The 19,939-nt window shown below is 45.5% G+C and overlaps 1 protein-coding gene across 4 annotated transcripts in view; it reads right to left on the bottom strand.

The window, feature by feature from the left end:
* The window catches only part of PPM1H (protein phosphatase, Mg2+/Mn2+ dependent 1H), a 309,775-nt gene that overhangs the window by 47,761 nt on the left and 242,075 nt on the right, over positions 1-19,939 (bottom strand). For all 4 annotated transcript variants that reach the window (XR_011255961.1, XM_069584754.1, XM_069584755.1 and 1 more), the window contains exons 7-8: positions 14,537-14,600; positions 8,960-9,067 (exon numbers count right to left, since the gene is read on the bottom strand). Coding sequence is in view for 3 of the 4 variants with exons in the window: in XM_069584754.1 (XP_069440855.1) it covers positions 8,960-9,067; positions 14,537-14,600 (172 nt within the window). In the remaining variant the exon portion in view is untranslated. The remainder of the gene's footprint in view (positions 1-8,959; positions 9,068-14,536; positions 14,601-19,939) is intronic.

The following is a 19,939-nucleotide window of genomic DNA, read 5'->3' as shown; positions in this document are numbered from 1 at the left end:
TCGTGAAAATTGTATAAACCTTAATTGTGTTGAATTGGTTCACAGTGCTTTTCAGGTCTGCTACATTCTTCTACCCTTCTGTTCATTCATTCTATTAATTTTTGAGAGTTTGATTTTGAAACTCCAACTTAAAACCTTAACTTACCTAAAAATAATTTTTATAATATACAGTAATATAATTTTTGTAACATACAGTACAACTGTATGTAACTTTGTATTTCCCAAGTCTCATCACACTTTCATAACGTATAAAAAACAGAAGGAAAGAAAAATGAGTGGATTCTGGTTCTCCTCGCCTCAAATATGGACCTACCACAGTGGTTTTCTTCATGAGCAGGATGGGGCAGAGCTGATGTTCTGGGACTTCAGAGGCTGGGCCTTAAAACACTTGTCGCTTCTGCCTGCGTCTCTTGAGCTCACTCTTGGGAGGCTTCTCAGAATCCAGCTGCAGCAAGGCCATGAGAAGCCAGAGCCACATGGAGAAGCTGTGTGTAGCTGCCTGGGCTGAGCTCTCAGCTGATGGCTGACTCTGTGAGAGCCATGTGGACTTGCAGCCCCTCTAGTCTTCAGATGATGGTAAACCCACTGACAACCAGCTGTGTGTACGTGACAGACCCCAAGGGGAGAAGCACCTAGCTGAGACCATTCAACCCACAGAAGTGTGAAAGATAATAATAAATTCTTCCATCAAGCTTCTAAGTTCGGCGTGGCTTGTTTTGTAGTCAACAGAGGCACAAAGGATTGTGATGTCACACTTCTAGGCCCCTCCTCCCTATAGGACTGGTGAGAGTGAGCATGGGGCAGTGAGCCCTCTGGAGTTTGCCTCTTGGACCCAACTCATCCGTGAGCAGCGCCTGCTCCCTCTTCTCCTGTCCGCCGTCCCTCTGTGGGGTGGAGAGATGAGAGCCTATAGCGGTCCAGGAGGTAAGATTAATTTGAGGGCTGGAGGTGAGGAATAGAAAGTCCATTTTGGTCTTAGATCCAAAGCATGGTTTCTAGCCTAACTTTATCCTCACTATAAAGTTATTTTCATCCCAGACTCCTGTGTCTGTTTTTTAAATTGGTTCAGAAAACTCAGAGGGGAAAAAAGATAAAATTATTTTTCTTCCTTAGACCTCAACAAGCAATCTTCTTCCCTTCTCATAGACTAGAAAGCAAAGTTTATTTTTAAGTTTTTAAAAATTTCACTCTGCCTCATACTCTAAATCAAGTGCGCCTTCCGTTCTTTCTTTCTCTGTCTCTTTCTATGTTTATTTGGCTGTGTCAGGTCTGAGTTGCTGCACACAGATTCTCTAGCTGTGGGCTCAGTAGTTGCTCTGAGGCGTGTGGGGAATCTCAATTCCCTGACCAGGGATCAAACCTCTGTCCCCTGCACTACAAGGTGGATTCTTAACCAGTGGACCACCAGAGAAGCCCCTCCCCTCAGTCTTTGTTAATACATTGTTCTGTGAAATGCCTTTCTGACGCGCCTCCATGTGGCTTTCCTGGTCCCTGCTGGACTCAGATCCTCACTGCCGTGTGGTCTCCTCACCTGTAACTCCCCGCCCCTGCACCCCCATCCACGTGCTGCCACAAGCTAAGGCTTCCACTGCCTCATTCACCGATCATGCTGCTCCTCTTGCTCAAAACCTGCTCTGCCACCCTGGGTGCAGTTGAAGGCCCTCCAGGATAATTAGCCTGATTATAGCTACTGGCCCTTCAAGCTAGTCTTCCAAACTCGCTGATTCTGTAAGGCAAACTTATTTCACACCGACTTATTCCTGCTGCCTTATTTTTCTTGTTTTACTTATCAACGCTGAATATTCACTGGAAGGAGAGATGCTGAAGCTGAAACTCCAGGACTTAGGCCACCTCATGCGAAGAGCCGACTCACTGGAAAAGACCCTGATGCTAGGAGGGATTGGGGGCAGGAGGAGAAGGGGACGACAGAGGATGAGATGGCTGGATGGCATCACGTGAATCTGAGTGAACTCTGGGAGATGGTGATGGACAGGGAGGCCTGGCGTGCTGCAGTCCATGGGGTCGCAAAGAGTCGGACACGACTGAGCAACTCAACAACTACTACTTATCTTGTCCTTCTTCAGATCAGATGGTTCTCTCTCCCTTCTCTGAATTCCCCTAGTCTCTTAGGAGTCAGGACTCACAGGGTTTACAGTTGATGATTCTTTGGCTAGTCTTACCCTACAAGTGGCCCAAAATTCTGATGCCGTGAGGACACATTCCCCAGTATGCTATTTGATATACGCTACTGGACTCACGAGCTCTATAGAAACAACTAGTGAGATTTTGTGGTCTTGATGGAACAGGAGCTACAAGCTAATATTTATTATGCCAGATTCTGTTTTCAGTACTTTTTATATGTCATTTAGTGTGTTCCTTGGGTTCCTGGGCATAACAATCCTATCGTCCTCTTTTTACTGAGGAGGAAACTGAGATTTAAGTAAAGTAACTTTCTCAAGGTCACCCAGCTAGCAAGTAAAGAGGCAGAGCTTGAGGCCAAGACTTGATACCAGTCTGAGTTTCTAACCTCAATAGCACACTGCCTCCTAAGGGATTTTTGAGGGCTCTAGGGGGTCACCGTGGACAGAGACTGCAGCCATAAGGTTAAAAGATGCTCCTTTGAAGAAAAGCTATGACAAACCTAAGCAGCATATTTAAAAGCAGAGATGTCACTTTACTGAGAAAGGTCCATATAGCCAAAGCTGTGGTTTTTCCAGGAGTCATGCATGGATATGAGGGTTCGACCATAAAGAAATCTGAATGCTAAAGAACTGATGCTTTTGAACTGTGTAACTGGAGAAGACTTTTGAGAGTCCCTTGGACTGCAAGAAGATCCAACCCATCAATCCTAAAGGAAATCAACCCGGAATATTCATTAGAAGGACTGATGATGAAGTTGAAGCTCTAATGCTTTGGCCATCTGATGCAAAGAACAAACTCACTGGAAAAGACCCTGATGCTGGGGAAGATTGAGGGCAGGAGGAGAAGGGGGCAACAGAGGCTGAGATGGTTGGATGGCATCACTGACTCAATGGACGTGAGTTTGAGCAAAGTCATGTGAAGGACATAGTGAAGAAGACGGTGAAGGACAGCCTGGTGTACTCCAGTCCGTGGGGCTGCAAAGAACTGCAGTTCACTTAGCAACTGAACAACAAATGGGATTTTTTAAATTCTTCCTCTACAACCCAAAGATAATTACTCTAGCATTTGAGAAAATTTCCTTCCAGAGTTATATTTTTATGTAGATGTGTATACACATGCACATAACTTTTTTTACTGACTTATGATCATGCTTTTATATATACAGTAATATTTTGTTTCACTTAATATAGTCTAACCATCTTCCCATGTCATTATGCACCAATATTGTTTTCTATGAATTGGCCAGACTGCAGAAAGTACACAGTATAATAAAACAAGCTCGTTCCCAAAATGGGATTTTGGCCTGGGGCATGAAAAGCTACTGAGAATCAGAAGACCGTAAATGTTCAGATGTCAATGTGAGACTTTAAATATTGTTCAGGTTTTCATGGGCGACAACAGGGGCAGTCTCCAACAGAATAGTCAATTCTTTTCTTCATATGAAAGTGAACACTGGGAATCCCCCATAAATGCAAAGCCTTCCAGAAGGTGGGTAATGACTAAACCATGTACCACACTGCATGCCAGGCAATTCTGCAGATGTTCTTTGCTTTTCCAAGCACCTGGTGAGTCTAGGCATCTCCACCCCACCTGCAGGCTGAAAGAACCTGTAGAGGTCACAGGTAACGCCAGTGTGAGGGTTGGAATTTAGATACTGGAGCCAAAGGTCTTCCTTCTTTTAGAGAAGTCTGTTTCAGATGAAAGAAAAAAATAAAATCTGGGACTGCTGGTGGTGGGTTGAAGTCCCAGCGGCTAGAACTCCAAGCTCCTGCATTAGGAGGCCTGGGTTCGATCTCTGGTCCAGGAACTAGATCCCACGTGCTACTACAACTAAGAATTTTCACGCTACAAATAAAGATCCTGTGTGCTGCAACTAAGACCTGGTACAGCCAAATAAACACAGATAAATATAAAAAAAAGAAAAGAAAAAAAAGTCTAGAGGAAGACAACCAAGAACGAGCTAAATGAGTGATCCTGAGTCACAGAAAACAGCTGACAGGAATCCTGAATACCAAGGAGAGGAAAAATGAAGCCGAGAGAAAAGCAGGCTCCTTGTGGTCAAGTCTGGCGGGGACTGGAGTGGGGGCGGCCTGCTGAGTTGATAGAGTTGGCTTTGCAAACCAGTCCCCAGACAGAAAAAGATCCCGTTCTTCCAAGAGCCGAAAAGAGGCCTAAAGTCAACAGCACAGTCTTGGAATGGAGGCCAGAAGGCGAGAAAGACATTAAAAGGAATCCTAGCTGTCGGGAGGGCCTGCCACAGGCCAGAAAGGGGGCGTGGCACGGAGGACATCTGGAGGTTTAGGCTGCAGGCCAGGCCATGCTGCCTGAGGACTAGGTCACGAGGTGTGTGCTGGACAGGGTGGAGAATTGCTGGAAAGAAGGTGCCGAATGCCTCTGAATTCACCAACCCTTTCCTTCTCCACTTGAATTCTTTAGGGTGATATACAAAAGCCGAACAGTGATGAGCTTCATCAAGCAAGAGGATGGAGACCTGGTGGGGGGTGTTTCCTTTATGAGAGGAGAGGTTCCAGTTACATGCAGAAAAGATGCTGTGGACCAGGGGAGGGTCGAAACACTTCCCTTTTTCGCCAAACAGGCCTCCGCTCAGTTGGTGGGGGCCTCTCATGGAATTCAGTTCTTCTTGGCCAGAAATCCCTACCTTAGACCTTGGAAGACATGAGGGAGGCTCTGCAAACCTGGCGGCTGCTCGTTGGGTTTGGCAAACTCGAGATTTTTCCAGCGCCTTGTGTTCAGCAAAACTGAGAATGTGTTTGGCTAGAAACCCTTCTCTAATTTTTAAACCCCTGTGCATTTTTTTTAACGTAAATTTGATCCACATGGTTTCAATTTATTTTTATTTAACTCATCAAATCAAATTAGGAGCTACAATGATGAATGGGAACAATGCTGATCTCCAAGAAGATTTTTGAGCCTTTTTTCTTAGAACAAAATCACATTCCAAACACCTCCCCCCCCCAACCACCACCATTCCCCTCCCCGCAACCGTTAAAACTACCAGACTGAGCTGAGTTTGAAATTTAGAACCCAAATGTGAAATAAAGATCCATGCTTGGCAAAGATGAGGCATAGCAGAGGAATGTTCTTAGGAAGTCACGGTTAGAAAGCCAGCATAGACTTGGGGTGGGGGTGGGGAATGAAGACAGAAGGGAGTCGGTTCTTCTTCACTGGATAGTTTAAGCAGATCTACCTGGCTTTTGGGGCTCCTAACAGCAGCCCCTGAGCTGTTTCTCTAGGGTCTGACTTTATCACTTCAACCCAGGGAAAAGGGGTTTCTGCTCCAAGACTGGGGATGGGGCGGTCCCCGGTACTCCTCTCTTTCTTCTACACTGCTCATAGGATTGGATTCAAGCTGCTCTCCCCACCTCCTCTCCAATCTTCCTCCCTGTTTCCTGGCTCTGGCTAAGCCCTCTCCATCTGGAAACATTTAAAATGTACAACAACTTTAATCTCGTGCAAAGGAGTCTTGAGATCTGCACTACATACCCATTAAGCTAAATTATAGGTGCACAATCTCATTTTGCACAATTCTGTCTGGCCTCGGTTGGCACACACGAAAGCCCATTCCTGTGTTTCCCAATTATTTTTCTACCACACCATCATTTTCTACATCAGTCTGAGGCCAGCCATATTTCTCTGAGAATCTCTGACCACTAAGGTCCCAAGACAGAGGTACTCTCTTCAGAGTCCCTTGAAACAGTCCTCAGGGGAGCCCTTGGACATGCCAAAAAAAAATCCTGAATTCAGCTTCTCTCCCCTACAGAGCCTGAGCGAATCAGACAAACTTGAGTATGAGGATCATCTTGTTAGTTAATAACTGTACAGCCACGGGGAGTTAACTTTCTTCCCTGAATCTCAATTTCCTGATCTGTAAAATGGGTATACTAACCATACATACCTCACAGAATTGTTGTGAGGGTTAAAAAAAAAAAGTATGTTGTTTGGCCCAGTCTCAGTAATCAATAAACGTTACTTGTTATTGTTATCATAAAGGTGCTACACTTTATTCAATTCTACCACTTTCCTAAGAGCACTTACATTTTTCCATAGGTTGCTGGTACCCTTTTAAATCCTCCCCCATCCCTTATCAATGCTGAAACAACCACACCACTTCCCTGAGAATCAGCATCACTCCAGACAGGTAACATGAAGTTTCTGATCAACCAATGGATTTTTCATTAGTCCTTGGGGAATCTCCTAGGTTGGCCCTCCCTGGTATCCAGAGAAGCACAGCGATTGGAAGATCTGTAACTTAACTGCACGAAGAGATCATTTTTTCTGAAAACCAAACTTCTCACTTTATATACAAAGTATGTGTGTGTTTATGTGTGTACTGGGGTGGGGAGGGTGAGGAGGTTTTCATCCTCCTGTAAGGAACAAAATGGTTAATTTAGTGCTTCCTTAGAACGCTCCCCCACACTTCATGGATTTTTTTTTGTGTGTGTGGTGGGGGGGAATAGAAAGGTGACAGTACCATTTAAGATGCCTGATAAATGCCTCTCTCTCAAGGGGGAAAATATAGATACCCCTGAGTATAGTATTGGGCTTCCCAGGTGGTACTAGTGCTAAAGAACCTGCCTGCCAATGCAGGAGACATAAGAGACGAGGGTTCGATCCCTGGGTCGGGAAGATCCCCTGGAGAAGGAAATGGCACCCACTCCAGTATTCTTGCCTGGAGAATCCCATGGACAGAGGAGCCTAGTGGGCTACAGTCCATGGGGTCGCAGAGTCAGACACGACAGAAGCAACATAGCATGCACAAATATAGTCTTTAATGATTCCCTCTGGCCAGGAGGGCTTTTAGCAGTAATTTAGAGATCCTAGTGTTGAGGGACTAGGTATCCATCAACATCCAGGGGAACTGAGATGCTCTGTTGTCAAGATCCTCATCATGCAGAATTGCTATGAAGGTTAAAAGAGAGACGGCTACAAATGGTAAAAAGTATTTCCACCAAGCTGATCTCACTTGAGATCCTGGGTGATATCAGGACATGCGCGTCTCCTATTTCTGCTACTCACTAGAGATTTCCTTCTGGTGAGATTTCCTGTAGCTGGGTATATTCGAGATGTCAGCCTCAACCTCAGTTCAGGACTCTGAAGGAATCAGTCCTGCTCATAGCGCTGCCACAAGGCTGGGCCTGGGTGGCTGACTGTGCCCATGGATGGCTCTAGAGTGGGCACAGTCTACAGGCTGTGAAGTCAGCTGTGACCTGGTAGAAAATGTGAGTTGGGCCATTGAGATTCCATCTGTGCACCTGAGGGAGTAAGAAACCAGGTGGCCTGACAGCAGAGACCTATGGGCCATGGCTGGTCTTAGAGCTGCCTTGCTTCCAGAATCACCTTCTCTTCCATAAAGCCTGGCTCTTCAAAGGTTCTTGTGGACCCCATAAATATCTCCTCCATAGTAAGAAAATAAGCACCTCCTTTTGAGTCAGCATGAGTGGGTTTCTGTTTCCCTCAACAAGAAGAGCCTTCACTGAAAACACAGCACCCACCCTTGGGAAGAGCATGCAGATGGAGCTATGTCTAAACATTCTGAGCATTTCCAGAGGCACTGTTTTAACAGTTAATTACACAGTATGCAAACACTGCTGGGTCTCAACTCACCCCTCCCTCGCTCTCCTCTGCTACAGAAACTGCAAACCTACAGCTCCTCTGTAGCTCGGGGAGGTCAGGTACCACAGTTTGGGACAACGAGATGCAAGTGCATGTCTACTGGGACAGATGGGCTGCTCCCCTTCTTCCTACCTTTTATGAAAATGTTACATTTGAACCTGCGTTACCATCTTGCAACCACGAAGGGAAAAAAGCAGCAGAGATGTCACCTCTGGCACATGGAGGTGCCATACCAACATGAACAGCCACCAAATTCCAGCTTTATTGTTATGTGAGAAAATATACCCATAAACTACTATTACTAAGAGTTTTCTATCACTTAGAAATAGTATCTTTTCTAAATGATATACCTTGAAATAGAACTTGATGTTGTTTCCTGTATTATAAGAAAAAGGATTTTTTAAACCAAAGATATGACAACTTGTTTTTCAGTTAACTTCTAAACATCAGCTGAATGATACTAGCTTTCCAGGCAATTAGAATCTAAGAGGGGATAAAATATGTATGTAAATCAACATGCTATAAGCAGAAAGTGAAAACACTCTCCAGGTACCTGGAGTAGGGGGCGACATGACTTCCTGCTGGGGGAGGGGAAAGCAGAAGAAGTATTTACATTAAATTCCAGAGATAAAAAAGAGCTTGGAAGTTTGGAAATGAGGGGGAAGGGCATTCTAGGCGGAAAAAAATAGTTTGAGCAAATATGGAAAACTAAAGATCATATACCAAAAATAAGTTCATTCTGGCTAGAGTAGGGGACAAAATCAGATTTTCGAAGTTGGACCAAAATATAACAAGTCCTTATAATTTGTTATAATAAATTATAACAATGCCATGTGAAGGAGTGTGGGCTTTATTCTCTGAGCCGTGGGGTGTTGTTGAAGGTTTCTGAGCAAACAGGTATCAGAGTAGTTGTTTAGGAAAACTGCTCTGATGGCAGTACTGGGCTGGATTGAGGAGGCAAGGAATGCCACTAGGCCGTGTAGCCACCTGGGCAGGAGGCGATGAAGAAGGAACCAGGATGGCTGAAGGAAAATGGGGTGGAGGAAAGAAAACAGACGTGAGAGACAATGCCGAAGCACATGGGACCTGAGCTGGCTGCTGCCTGGATACGGGGTGAGAGTCATGGAGGGGTAATGGAGAAAACGTTCTTGCACAAAAGAGAAATAAAAACCTCCTGTGGTACCTCTGGAGCTGAAGACAGGAATGGTTTTATGTAGATGTTGGAGTCATGCACCTTCAGGTCATGGTCCCCGAGTCCCCTGGTCACTCCAATAGTTGCCATTACACGGGCCTAGGAGTATAAGCAGAGGGTCATCAGAAACACCCCACAAACGGAGACAGCATCCCCGCCACAGTGCAGGTGCCACGGGCTATGAGAGAAGCAGTCATTTCCCAGTCCCCACTGCCCCTGGCTGTTAAGTTCTGTGGGTAGTTGTTTTCAAGGAAGAGCCCACCAAGGTTACTTACGTACTTGAGGAGTGGCTTTTCTACCAATTACCTGCATTTGAATGGGCTGCTGCTGTCTCTTCGCAGAGACTGGAGGCAATGATGTCCAATAAACTCAATACAATACATCTGTGATGTCTACAGCTACTGAAATCAATTCAAACCAAATCCAACAGGATCCGTCATCCATACATCCTCCATCGGTTCATCTGTCCACCCATCCATCCATCCATCGGTCCATCCATCCATCCATTCCCCTCCTCATCCATCCATCCATCCATTCCCCTCCTCATCCATCCATCCATCCATTCCCCTCCTCATCCATCCATCCATCCGCTATACACACATTCTTCAAGTATTCTACCAGCTATGTCTCTAGTTCTGTGATGAAAGATATAAAAATGTCAGAGGCAGATCCTGCCCTTCCACAGCTCATATATTTTACTTTATGGCTGGAGAAAATGTACCATTAGATTATAACCTGTCCTGCTAACATCCTCAAACAACTCCCTCTAGGTAGAAAGAAACAAGATGCCACTTTGCTGTAACTCCACAGAGACCTCATGGCCGAGACTATGCCATCTGCAGCCTTCTCTGCATGGATGTCCAAATGCGTTAAGGAAGCAGTACTATTGTCCTAATGCCTATACGGTCAGCCTAATGATCTCCTGGGAGGCCACAGATATGAGTCACCCAAACATTTATTGAGCACCTACTATGTGCAGATACTATCCTGTGGGGGTCACACGTCTATGGTCTTGTACCTACTATAAAGGAACTTGGTAAGGGAAAGACTAAGAGGTACATGTCTGATTAACAATATATAGAATATGGCTGAGTGCTGAAAGACAAGTAAACAAAGGATTATGTGAGTTCAGAGGAGGTAAAAATTCTACTAAGAAGGTTCCCTGGAGGAGGTGGGGGCACTACATTTTTGTGCAGAAGGATGTCCAGCTCAGGTGAACAAAGAGGAATGGGATGAAAGTCATTCTGGGTTGACTGAAGCCCATGGCTCTAACATATGGCTCATGAACACTATACCTGGTGTAGTGGCGTGGTTCAAAGACCTATACTTGAATCCTTGCTCTGATGCTCTGGTAATAAGAGTAAGCTAGAAATGCTATGCCTCACCAGTAGATGAACCATGAACTTCCAGATGTTCAAGCTGGATTTAGAAAAGGCAGAGGAACCAGGGATCAAATTGCCAACATCTGCTGGATCATCAGAAAAGCAAGTGAGTTCCAAAAAAACATCTGTTTCTGCTTTATTGACTATGCCAAAGCCATTGACTGTGTGATCTGACTGTGTGGATCACAACAAACTGTGGAAAATTCTAAAAGAGATGGGAATACCAGACCACCTGACCTGCCTCTTGAGAAATCTGTATGCAGGTCAGGAAGCAACAGTTAGAACTGGACATGGAACAACAGACTGGTTCCAAATCAGGAAAGGAGTATGTTAAGGCTGTATATTGTCACCCTGCTTATTTAACTTCTATGCAGAGTACATCATGAGAAATGCTGGGCTGGAAGAAGCACAAGCTGGAATCAAGATTGCTGGGAGAAATATCAATAACCTCAGATATGCAGATGACACCACCCTTATGGCAGAAAGTGAAGAAGAACTAAAAAGCCTCTTGATGAAAGTGAAAGAGGAGAGTGAAAAAGTTGGCTTAAAGCTCAACATTCAGAAAACTATGGTATCTGGTCCCATCACTTCATGGCAAATGGGGAAACAATGGAAACAGTGAGAGACTTTATTTTTAGAGGCTTCAAAATCAATACAGATGGTGACTGCAGCCATGAAATTAAAAGACGCTTGCTCCTTGGAAGAAAAGTTATGACCAACCTAGACAGTAATATTAAAAAGCAGAGACATTACTTCGCCAACAAAGGTCCATCTAGTCAAGGCTATGGTTTTTCCAGTAGTCGTGTATGGATATAAGAGTTGGTCTATAAAGAGAGCTGAGTGCCGAAGAATTGATGCTTTTGAACTGTGGTGTTGGAGAAGACTCTTGAGAGTCCCTTGGACTGCAAGGATATCCAACTAGTCCATCCTAAAGGACATCAGTCCTGAATATTCATTGGAAGGACTGATGCTGAAGCTCCAATACTCTGGCCACTTGATATGAAGAACTGACTCACCTGAAAAGACCCTGATACTGGGAAACATTGAAGGCGGGAGGAGAAGGGGACGACACAGTATGAGACGGTTGGATGGTGTCACCGACTCAATGGACATGAGTTTGAGTAAACTCCAGGAGCTGGTGACGGACAGGGAGGCCTGGCATGCTACAGTCCATGGGGTCGCAAAGAGTTGGACACAACTGAGCGACTGAACTGAACTGAGAAAAACCAAGACATGACACTCTAACACATTACCATAGTCTTCATTCTACTTTCCCTCAAAAGGCTGTGAATTTGGAGCTGGATTTACATCAGAAGGTGGGCAGGATTACATTTAAGTGGAAATGAAGCCATAATGCATTTTTACAAGGCTAGACTCAAAGCGGGTAAAATGCAGACAGAGGATGTGAGCCTGGGGACCTCTGGCCAGGCGCTGCTCTGTTGGGAGCTCCCTTTAAGCTGAGACACATTCGCCTCTAAGTGTGGAAATTCTGAGTCCCTTATGCCCCTTCTACTTTCCTCCCTGCTGCAGTACATTCTCAGGTTGGACAAAGCACAGGTGGGCATTTTAGTCCAAAGAAATCTGATATTTCTGCTAGTTTACAAGTCCCACATAGGTCCTTCAAAGCACTGGCAGAAATCATATGAAATTTAATAGCAGTGAAAGTAGTCTGAAACTTCTGGGGAGATGTGTGCAGAAAAGAAAGAGAAAATTCTGTGAAGGATCTAGACAGAACTGATGTGTTGCCTTCTAAAGCTTCTCAAGAGATCGTGGACTCCTGGGACAGAGGGGCCATGCTACTTTGGTACAGGATATGCCTGGAGCCAATTGGAGCCATGGTGGCTTTTAAACAGGTCAAGAGGTACAATAACTGAATTCACCAGCTACATATCACGGAACTGTCAAGCCCTAATTTACTGGAATGCTGGAGGAACATGATATGCTGGTGAATTGCACTTTTTGCTGAGCTGGGAAAAACCTTGCTCCTTTAAATCTTACTGCTGATCATCAATAGAAGAACCCATTTGTCCATTTTTCTGCTGTAGCAAGGAGAGTATAGTCAACAAAGTTCCATATAGTCAAAGCTACAGTTTTTCCAGTAGTCACATACGGATGTGAGAGTTGGACCATAAAGAAGACTGAGTGCCGAAGAATTGATGCTTTTGAACTGTGGTGTTAGAGAAGACTCCTGAGAGTCCCTTGGACTACAAGGAGATCAAACCAGTCAATCCTAAAGGCAATCAAGCCTGAATATTCATTGGAAGGACTGATGATGAAGCTGAAGCTCCAATACTTTCGCCACCTGAATCGAAGAGCTGACTCACTAGAAAAAGCCCTGATGCTGGGAAAGATTGAAGGCAGGAGGAAAAGAGGATGACAGAGGATGGGATGGATGGATGGCCTCATTGACTCAATGGACATGAGTTTGAGCAGGCTCTGGGAGGTGGTGAAGGACAGGGAAGCCTGGCATCCATGGTGTCGCAAAGAGGTGGACATGACTGAGCGACTAAACAATAAAGGAGAGTATAGGGGCTTCCCTGGTGGCTCAGACAGTAAAGAATCTGCTGCAATGTAGGAGACCTGGGTTTGTTTCCTGGATCAGGAAGATCCCTTGGAGAAGGGAATGGCAACCCACTCCAGAATTCTTGCCTGGAAAATTCCATGGACAGAGGAGTCTGGCAGGCTACAGTCCATGGGATTGCAAAGAGTTGAACATGACTAAGTGACTAACACTTTCACTTTCTTTCAAGGAGAGTATACTGAACAGCTTATTAAATACTTATGCATTTACTGATGGCTTGCCATGAGTCAAGTACCAGGCTAGATGGGTTCTAAGGATATGACGGCAACAGGACGTGGTCCTGAGCTTACTGGAACTCACTGGGGAGCAGCAGGGTAATACTGAGAATCTCAGCACCATGAAGCCCAGAAACTGTAGGTGCAGATCACTGGGCTGAGTGATGCTCATTGATGGTGTCCACTGTACACAGATACACGAAATCCTACCAGAAACAGAGCCCTTCCCTGTCCTGACTCTCAACCAGGATGGCAAGGCAGATAGTGTCCATCTCTAGGAAAGTGGGAAGTTGGTTTGAGAAATGATGCATTTATTGATCAAATATCCATGTTTCATTGCCCTCTGTGAAATTCTTCTCTCCTTCGAGCAAAATTACTGCTGGACTACACTGAAGCCAAAACCTACTCTTGTGTGCTCTCTTTCATACCAGACACACACACTCTCTCACTCAAACTCTGTCCACAAAGGCATCCTTCAGTTTTCTTATGAGTCACTTGTTCTGATAAAAGCTATCACATGCTGAAAAAAATTTCAGTTGAATATTTATTAATGTGACCATATTTTTCACTTCTAATTGGAACTCTCAGCGCTTAGTTGAAATGTATTCATGTTCTGAGGAAGGTTGCAATGATTCAGAAGGTGTTTGTTCTTCCTGGGAAATGACTTCAAAGCTTTCTCTTCTCCACTCCTGCACCCCTCTCCAGTCTCTGCTCAGAGACCACTTTAAGATCGCCTTCCTTCAGCCCAACAATGTTAGAGTCTGACAGGGGCCTTGGGAGCTGGTGATGAATGGTCTTTGCTGTCTCAGCCTGGGATCTGATCCGTGTGATCCTGTAGTTTATTGAGGTGAAACTCTGGATCCCCGTCTCATGGGGCAAGTGGAGAAGCTGGCGTGTAGAGTCTGAGCATCCATGGTGGAATGCACCAGCACCAGAAGAAGTGGAGGGCCACAGCTCCACGGCTTGTATGACCCCCGGCCAGTCACGCAACTGCCTGAGCAGTTTTAACCTTGCAGTTCCTGCTGCCTCATCTCCCAAATGGATGTAAGGCAGCCAGTTCTGCCTGCCTCGTGGCTTGTTGTCAATACACAGTGAGATGATGTATGTGAAACTGGTCATGTTTAAACACGGCAAAAAGTTATGCAAATGGATCGAGAAGGGGGATGGCATTTTCATAAAACTTTTAGTCCCCTGTGCTCACCACTTCCATTCCCTAGCCCTGCCAATCCCTGGACCCTTAAGACAGGAGACCTGAGGGAAGGTGGAGGTGATATTCTTTCAAGCTGTCAAGACTACAAAATCACGAACTGCCAAGTGGAACATGCAGACTGCCATGGGCTCTGTTGAGAGAGAGCTTGGTTCTCTTAGTCCAGGGAGGGCACGTGCCTACCTTCTTGCCTTCTCCATATATAAGGGGAAACTTCAAGTCATCGTCCTCAATGGTTTTGTATGCCCTGTAGGAGGATAAACAACATTAAAAAATACAGGTTTGGACTCAATTAGTGACCCACTGCCCTGACACAGGATGCCAGGCAGTTTATTTTCCCTGAGCCTCCATCTGCTCACCACACTGCCGATCTCTTTCTGTACAAAGAGTCAGTCTCCCTACAGAATTGTGTGTGTGTGTGTACGTATTTCAACGAACCAGAAAATACCAATATATGCCTGAAGAGAGAGAAGATGAGCTGGCCTACTCACAAGCAGCGAGAAGGGGCGACAGGCTTCTGTCCTCAGCACTTAGCGTCCCTGCAGTACTGAACGGCCCCAGCCGCGGTGGTGGGGTTGTCATTAATCTGAAACCACGAAAGGCATCAGTGCTCAGAGATGGAGGTGCGGGGGACGGGTGGTGAAACTGCTCCAAGAGCCAGCTCCCACCTTCAAGGGTTGTTTACACCCAAGCAGCCTGGTATTGGGACGGCTGGAGAAGGAATATTTAGAGCCCGCTTGACCTCAGTGTGATCCTTTGTTTCACGATGGCTATTAGATGGCCATTGGACACACAGAAAGAAAATCCTGTTTACGCTTCAGTGGTTTACGCCAGCCATGCCACCATTCACGCAGAAGAGGCCGGCCAGGCCGTGGCGAGGGCGTGAACAAAGGCCGTGTCTTAACAGTTTGGCTCACAAGGAACTTAGGAAACAAACAAGCAAGCAGGTATCCAGTCACGAGTTGTATAACCCTGGGCAAGTAGCTCCATCGTTTTGGACCTCTGGTTTCTCATCTGCAAAATGATGACAACCACACAGGATGTAAACAGCCTAGCACAGAGCCTGATACTTAGTAAGTACTCAATAAGTAGTAGCTGTCACTAATATTTAGTAGATAATTAATACTTGGCATATAGTTCCCCTTTCTGCAAAATGGGGAGAGTGTTGCCTATTCACTTCCTCAGAGAAGTATTAGAAGACTGAGTAAAAGATGGGGTATTTTCTGCTAGGTTAGAAGCTAGAAGCAAGATGCTTTTCTAAACTAATGTCTGAGTGCATGAAAAAAATTAATTTGTGACACGCGTGCCTGTGCTAAGTCGCCTCAGTCATGTCCGACTCTTTGCGACCCTATAGATTGTAGCCCGCCAGGCCCCTCCATCCATGGGATTCTCCAGGCAAGAATACTGGAGTGGGGAGCCATGCCCTGCTTCAGGGGATCTTCCTGACCCACGAATTGAATCTATATCTCCTGTGGCTCCTGCATTGCAGGCAGATTCTTTACTGCTGAGTCACCTGGGAAGCTGAATAATTTGTGACATACCTCTTGATATATCTAGGCGGCTTGAGAGTGAATCTGACATCAAATTTATGGAGGTGCTTGATATACAAAAGAATGCAACTCAACTGAAAAAAGGCTCAACCCCAAAGCTAAAGCTAGCACATCTTGCTTATCTGCAAGTTATTTGGTTAAGTTCTTTCCCATGGGGGTAGAGAAACAGCGAAGTTCTGGCACCGGATGTGCCTGGGCTTGAGTTTAGCACTGCTTTCTGTCCAGCCCTGGGCAAGTGGATAAGTCTCTCTCTGAACCTTAGTTTCTTCATTAATCAGGGAAGCCAAAAAGTGGGGCTTACTTGTGAACTTGTGGTAAGGATTAAAATGGGCTGATGAATGTGATGAGCTTAGGAAGTATTTGGCACAGTGCCTGGCACATACTGAGAGCTTGATAAAAGCTGGTTGCTGCTTCTGCAGTCAAGTGAGCCCAGAGGTATGCCATGAATTGAGTTTTCAAAAAAGGAACCATACTATTTCCTTCCCCCAAATCTACCAAATTAACACAAAGTGGAAATAGCTACTTTGATATTTCTATACTCACACAGATGATTTAAGACACTGTGGTGTACAAGTCCCTTGGGGAACAAATACAGCTGTTATTAGACTACAGTCAGCTTGCGGATCCAATGAGTTTGTAGACCCATGGTTCTCCATCTTGGCTGCAGAAGGAATATCCTGAGAGGGCTCTGAAAAGCCTGTTGCTCAGGTCACAGCAATGAGGTCTGAACCTCTGCGGATCAGACCTAGGCACCAGGAATTTTTTAAGAAGCTTTCCAGGTGATGCCAGCGTGCAGTCATGGTGGAGAACCACTATTGGAAACCAAGGTCATTAGCTAACATTCAAAATCAGTTGAGCAAATGACTATATGGCTCAAGGGAAAGGGAGGTAATGACTTGAGCAAGGCTGTGAAGTGGGCACAAGTGGGGCTTGGGGACCACATGGAAAGTAAAAAGACACGTTCAGACAGAGACGATGCAGTGGGGGCAGTCTCAGGGAGGGGCTAGGGCTTGGCGGTCCAAGCACAGGAGTCTGGAACTACAGAACAGGCAGAGGGCGGCAGCTCTAGAATCAATGACTGGAGGTTACTTAGAGCTCAGTGGAGACAGGCTGAGAATGCTCTTAACAAGCTTGAAAAGGCAGCCAGAAAACTGTCCTCTGACCGCATCACAAGCCCAGGTAATGGAATTCTCCCAGGGCAGAGAATCCCAGGAGAGTGAAGTCTGTTTCAGCGCCGCTCTGAAAGGCAAACCCTCGTCCTGGGGTTCTTACCCACAGGAGCAAGTCCACCCAAGTTCTAATCTTATGGTTTAGCCTCTGCTTCTTTGTCTTTTTTTTCTGTTCCTTTTAATTTTTTAAAAAACAATTTTAAATTTAAAAACTGAGAAAAGTTGCTTCACAATGTTGTGTTAGTTTCTGCTGAACAGCAAAGTGAATCAGTTATACATAAATCCCCTCGTTTGAATCTCCTCCCCATTTAGGTCATCAGCAAGCTTTGAGTAGTTTTCTGTGCTATACAGTAGGTTCTCATTAGGAATCTATTTTATATGTGTTTGTCAGCCGTGTCCAACTGTTTGCGACCCCACGGCCTGCAGCCCTCAGGCTCCTCTGTCTGTGTTCTCCAGGCAGGAATACTAGAGCGGATTGCCATTCCCTTCTCCAGGGGGTCTTCCCAATCCAGGCTCTGAACCCAAGCCTCCCGCATCTCAGGCAGATTCTTTACCGTCTGAGCCACCAGGGAAGCCCATGGCACAGACTAGAAGGCCACTGGGCTGGCTGCACCCCGAACACGGGAATCTCTCCTGCTGTGCCCCTCATGCTGGTCCTGGCCTCTGTCATCAAGTGGGCTGCTGTGGACAGTCTCTGTCTAAGGAGCTTTACAGGACCAACTCTCTAGTGCCACTGGATAACAGCCCTGGGAAATTCCTTCCTAAACTGACCCAGTCACCCATTGGTGTGTTGGTCTGTCTTCTGGAAAAACATGAAAGGAATCTAATTTCTCTTCTACTTAAGAGGTCTGCAAATATTTGAAGAGAGCTATCTCAAAGTTTCCTTTTTCCTGGTATCATCAACTGTCCTTCCCCAGGACCTGAGACACCATCTCTGATCACTCAAGTCACCATCCATTCAATCAACATTTATTAACTGAGCACTGAATCAAGGGCTTCCCGGATGGTACAGTGGTAAAGAATCCACCTACCGATGCAGGAGACGCAGGAGACATGGGTTCGATCCCTGGGTCTGGAAGATCCCTTGGAGGAGGAAATGACAACCCACTCCAGTATTCTTGCCTGAAAAAATCTGATGGACAAAGGGGCCTGGTGGGCTACAGTTCACGGGGCTGCAGAGAGTCAACAGGACTAAGCACTGAATACTGTGGGAGGGGCCCTCTGGGAGCCTTTCAGTTTGTTTCTTCCTGTCATTGTCCTAAGGAAATGGCACTCAGAACCACAAAGGAATGAAATGGTTACTTCTTAGATTTAGACCATGCTCTTGTCTTTTTTTGGCCACGTCACTCAGTGTGCAGGATCTTAGTTCCCCGACCAGGGATCGAACCTGTGCCCCGACAGCGGTCTAGTGGAAGCACTGAGTCTTACCCACTGGACCACCAGAGAAGTCCCTAGACCTTGCCCTTTTTTAAATTACTGTGGCTTTTATTGGTGTTATGTGTCGGTGTATATATGTCTGTGTGGCTTAGGGTCATGTATTGAAACTCTGAGTAAAAACAAACAAACAAAACCCAACCCCAGTCAGTCCACAAGAAAAAAGACCCAAGAAGGTTTTCTGACTCATTGTCTTCTTTAGTTTATACTTATACAATGAATATTTTATTCTGAATGGAAAACTCCATTGCCCTTATTAATTTTATCATGCTAGTTTTGGTCCACTGTTCCAGCCCACTGAGAGATGTTTGGACACATATCCTTTCATCACCCCAAATCAGCTCTCTCTCTATGCTGCCATGCTGTGTGAAGTCACTTCAGCTGTGTCCAACTCTGCGCGATCCAATAAACTGTAGCCCACCAGGCTCCTCTGTCCATGGGATTCTCCAGGCAAGAATACTGGGGTGGGTTGCCATTCCCTTCTCCAGGGGATCTTCCCAACCCAAGGATTGAACCTGTATGTCTTATGTCTAACTTATATTGGCAGGTGGGTTCTTTACCATTAGCAACACCTGGGAAGCCCCCTTCTATGCTATATCATATTAAAGCTGATAACCACTCTGTCATCTTTATCCGGGTCACTGAAAAAAAAAAAAAAAAAAAAGCTAAGCAGTATCAAGCCATTTAGAGACCTTCCTCCAGGTCAAGCTAACCAGACAAAGGGTATCAACATTTCTTGAAGGCAAATGGATGGAAGTTAAGTACAATCTGTAAAATCATGTTCTTGTCTGGTGGAAACACGTAGAAGACAGACTCCATAATAGAGGGCAGATGATGAGAATACTCATGTTTAAATGAGTGGGTGGTGGGACTTCCCTTGTGACCCAGTGGCTAAGACCCCATGTTCCCAGTGCAGGGGGCTCGGGTTCGATCCCTGGTCAGGAAACTAGATCTCACAACGACAGCAACAAAAATCCCCATGCTGCAACAAAGATGGAAGATCCCATGTGCCACAACTAAGACCCAGTGCAGCCAAATAAATAAATAGTTGTAAAAAGTGGTTTTAAAAAACTAGTGGGTGGTATGGCAGGAGGAGGCGGAAACACTGATCCACTGAGACAAGTCCTCATGAACCTGGACTCTGGGTAGAGCTCTCAGGCCGTCTATGAAACAGCTGAACCACTATCCACACAGGATTTCTCCATCTTGGTCAAAGACTAAGAGAAGAAACTGTCAAATTCCTTACAAAGTCAAAATACATCCATGTACACTATTGCCATGATCAGCCATCCAGGAAATGCCATCAAACGGTTGAAAACTGCTAACTGAGTTGACTTACTAGTAAGTCCAGGTTGTTCCCCAGATCATACCACCTCCACTAGATACCAACCCTTCAACCTGGTCTTACTGTTAAGCCAGAGAGAGGCGCTGAC

Source organism: Ovis canadensis, chromosome 3 (assembly GCF_042477335.2).
Source record: "Ovis canadensis isolate MfBH-ARS-UI-01 breed Bighorn chromosome 3, ARS-UI_OviCan_v2, whole genome shotgun sequence".
NCBI lineage: Eukaryota > Metazoa > Chordata > Mammalia > Artiodactyla > Bovidae > Ovis > Ovis canadensis.
Note: the sequence above shows the minus strand (reverse complement) of the source record. Positions and strands in the feature narration are given on the sequence as shown.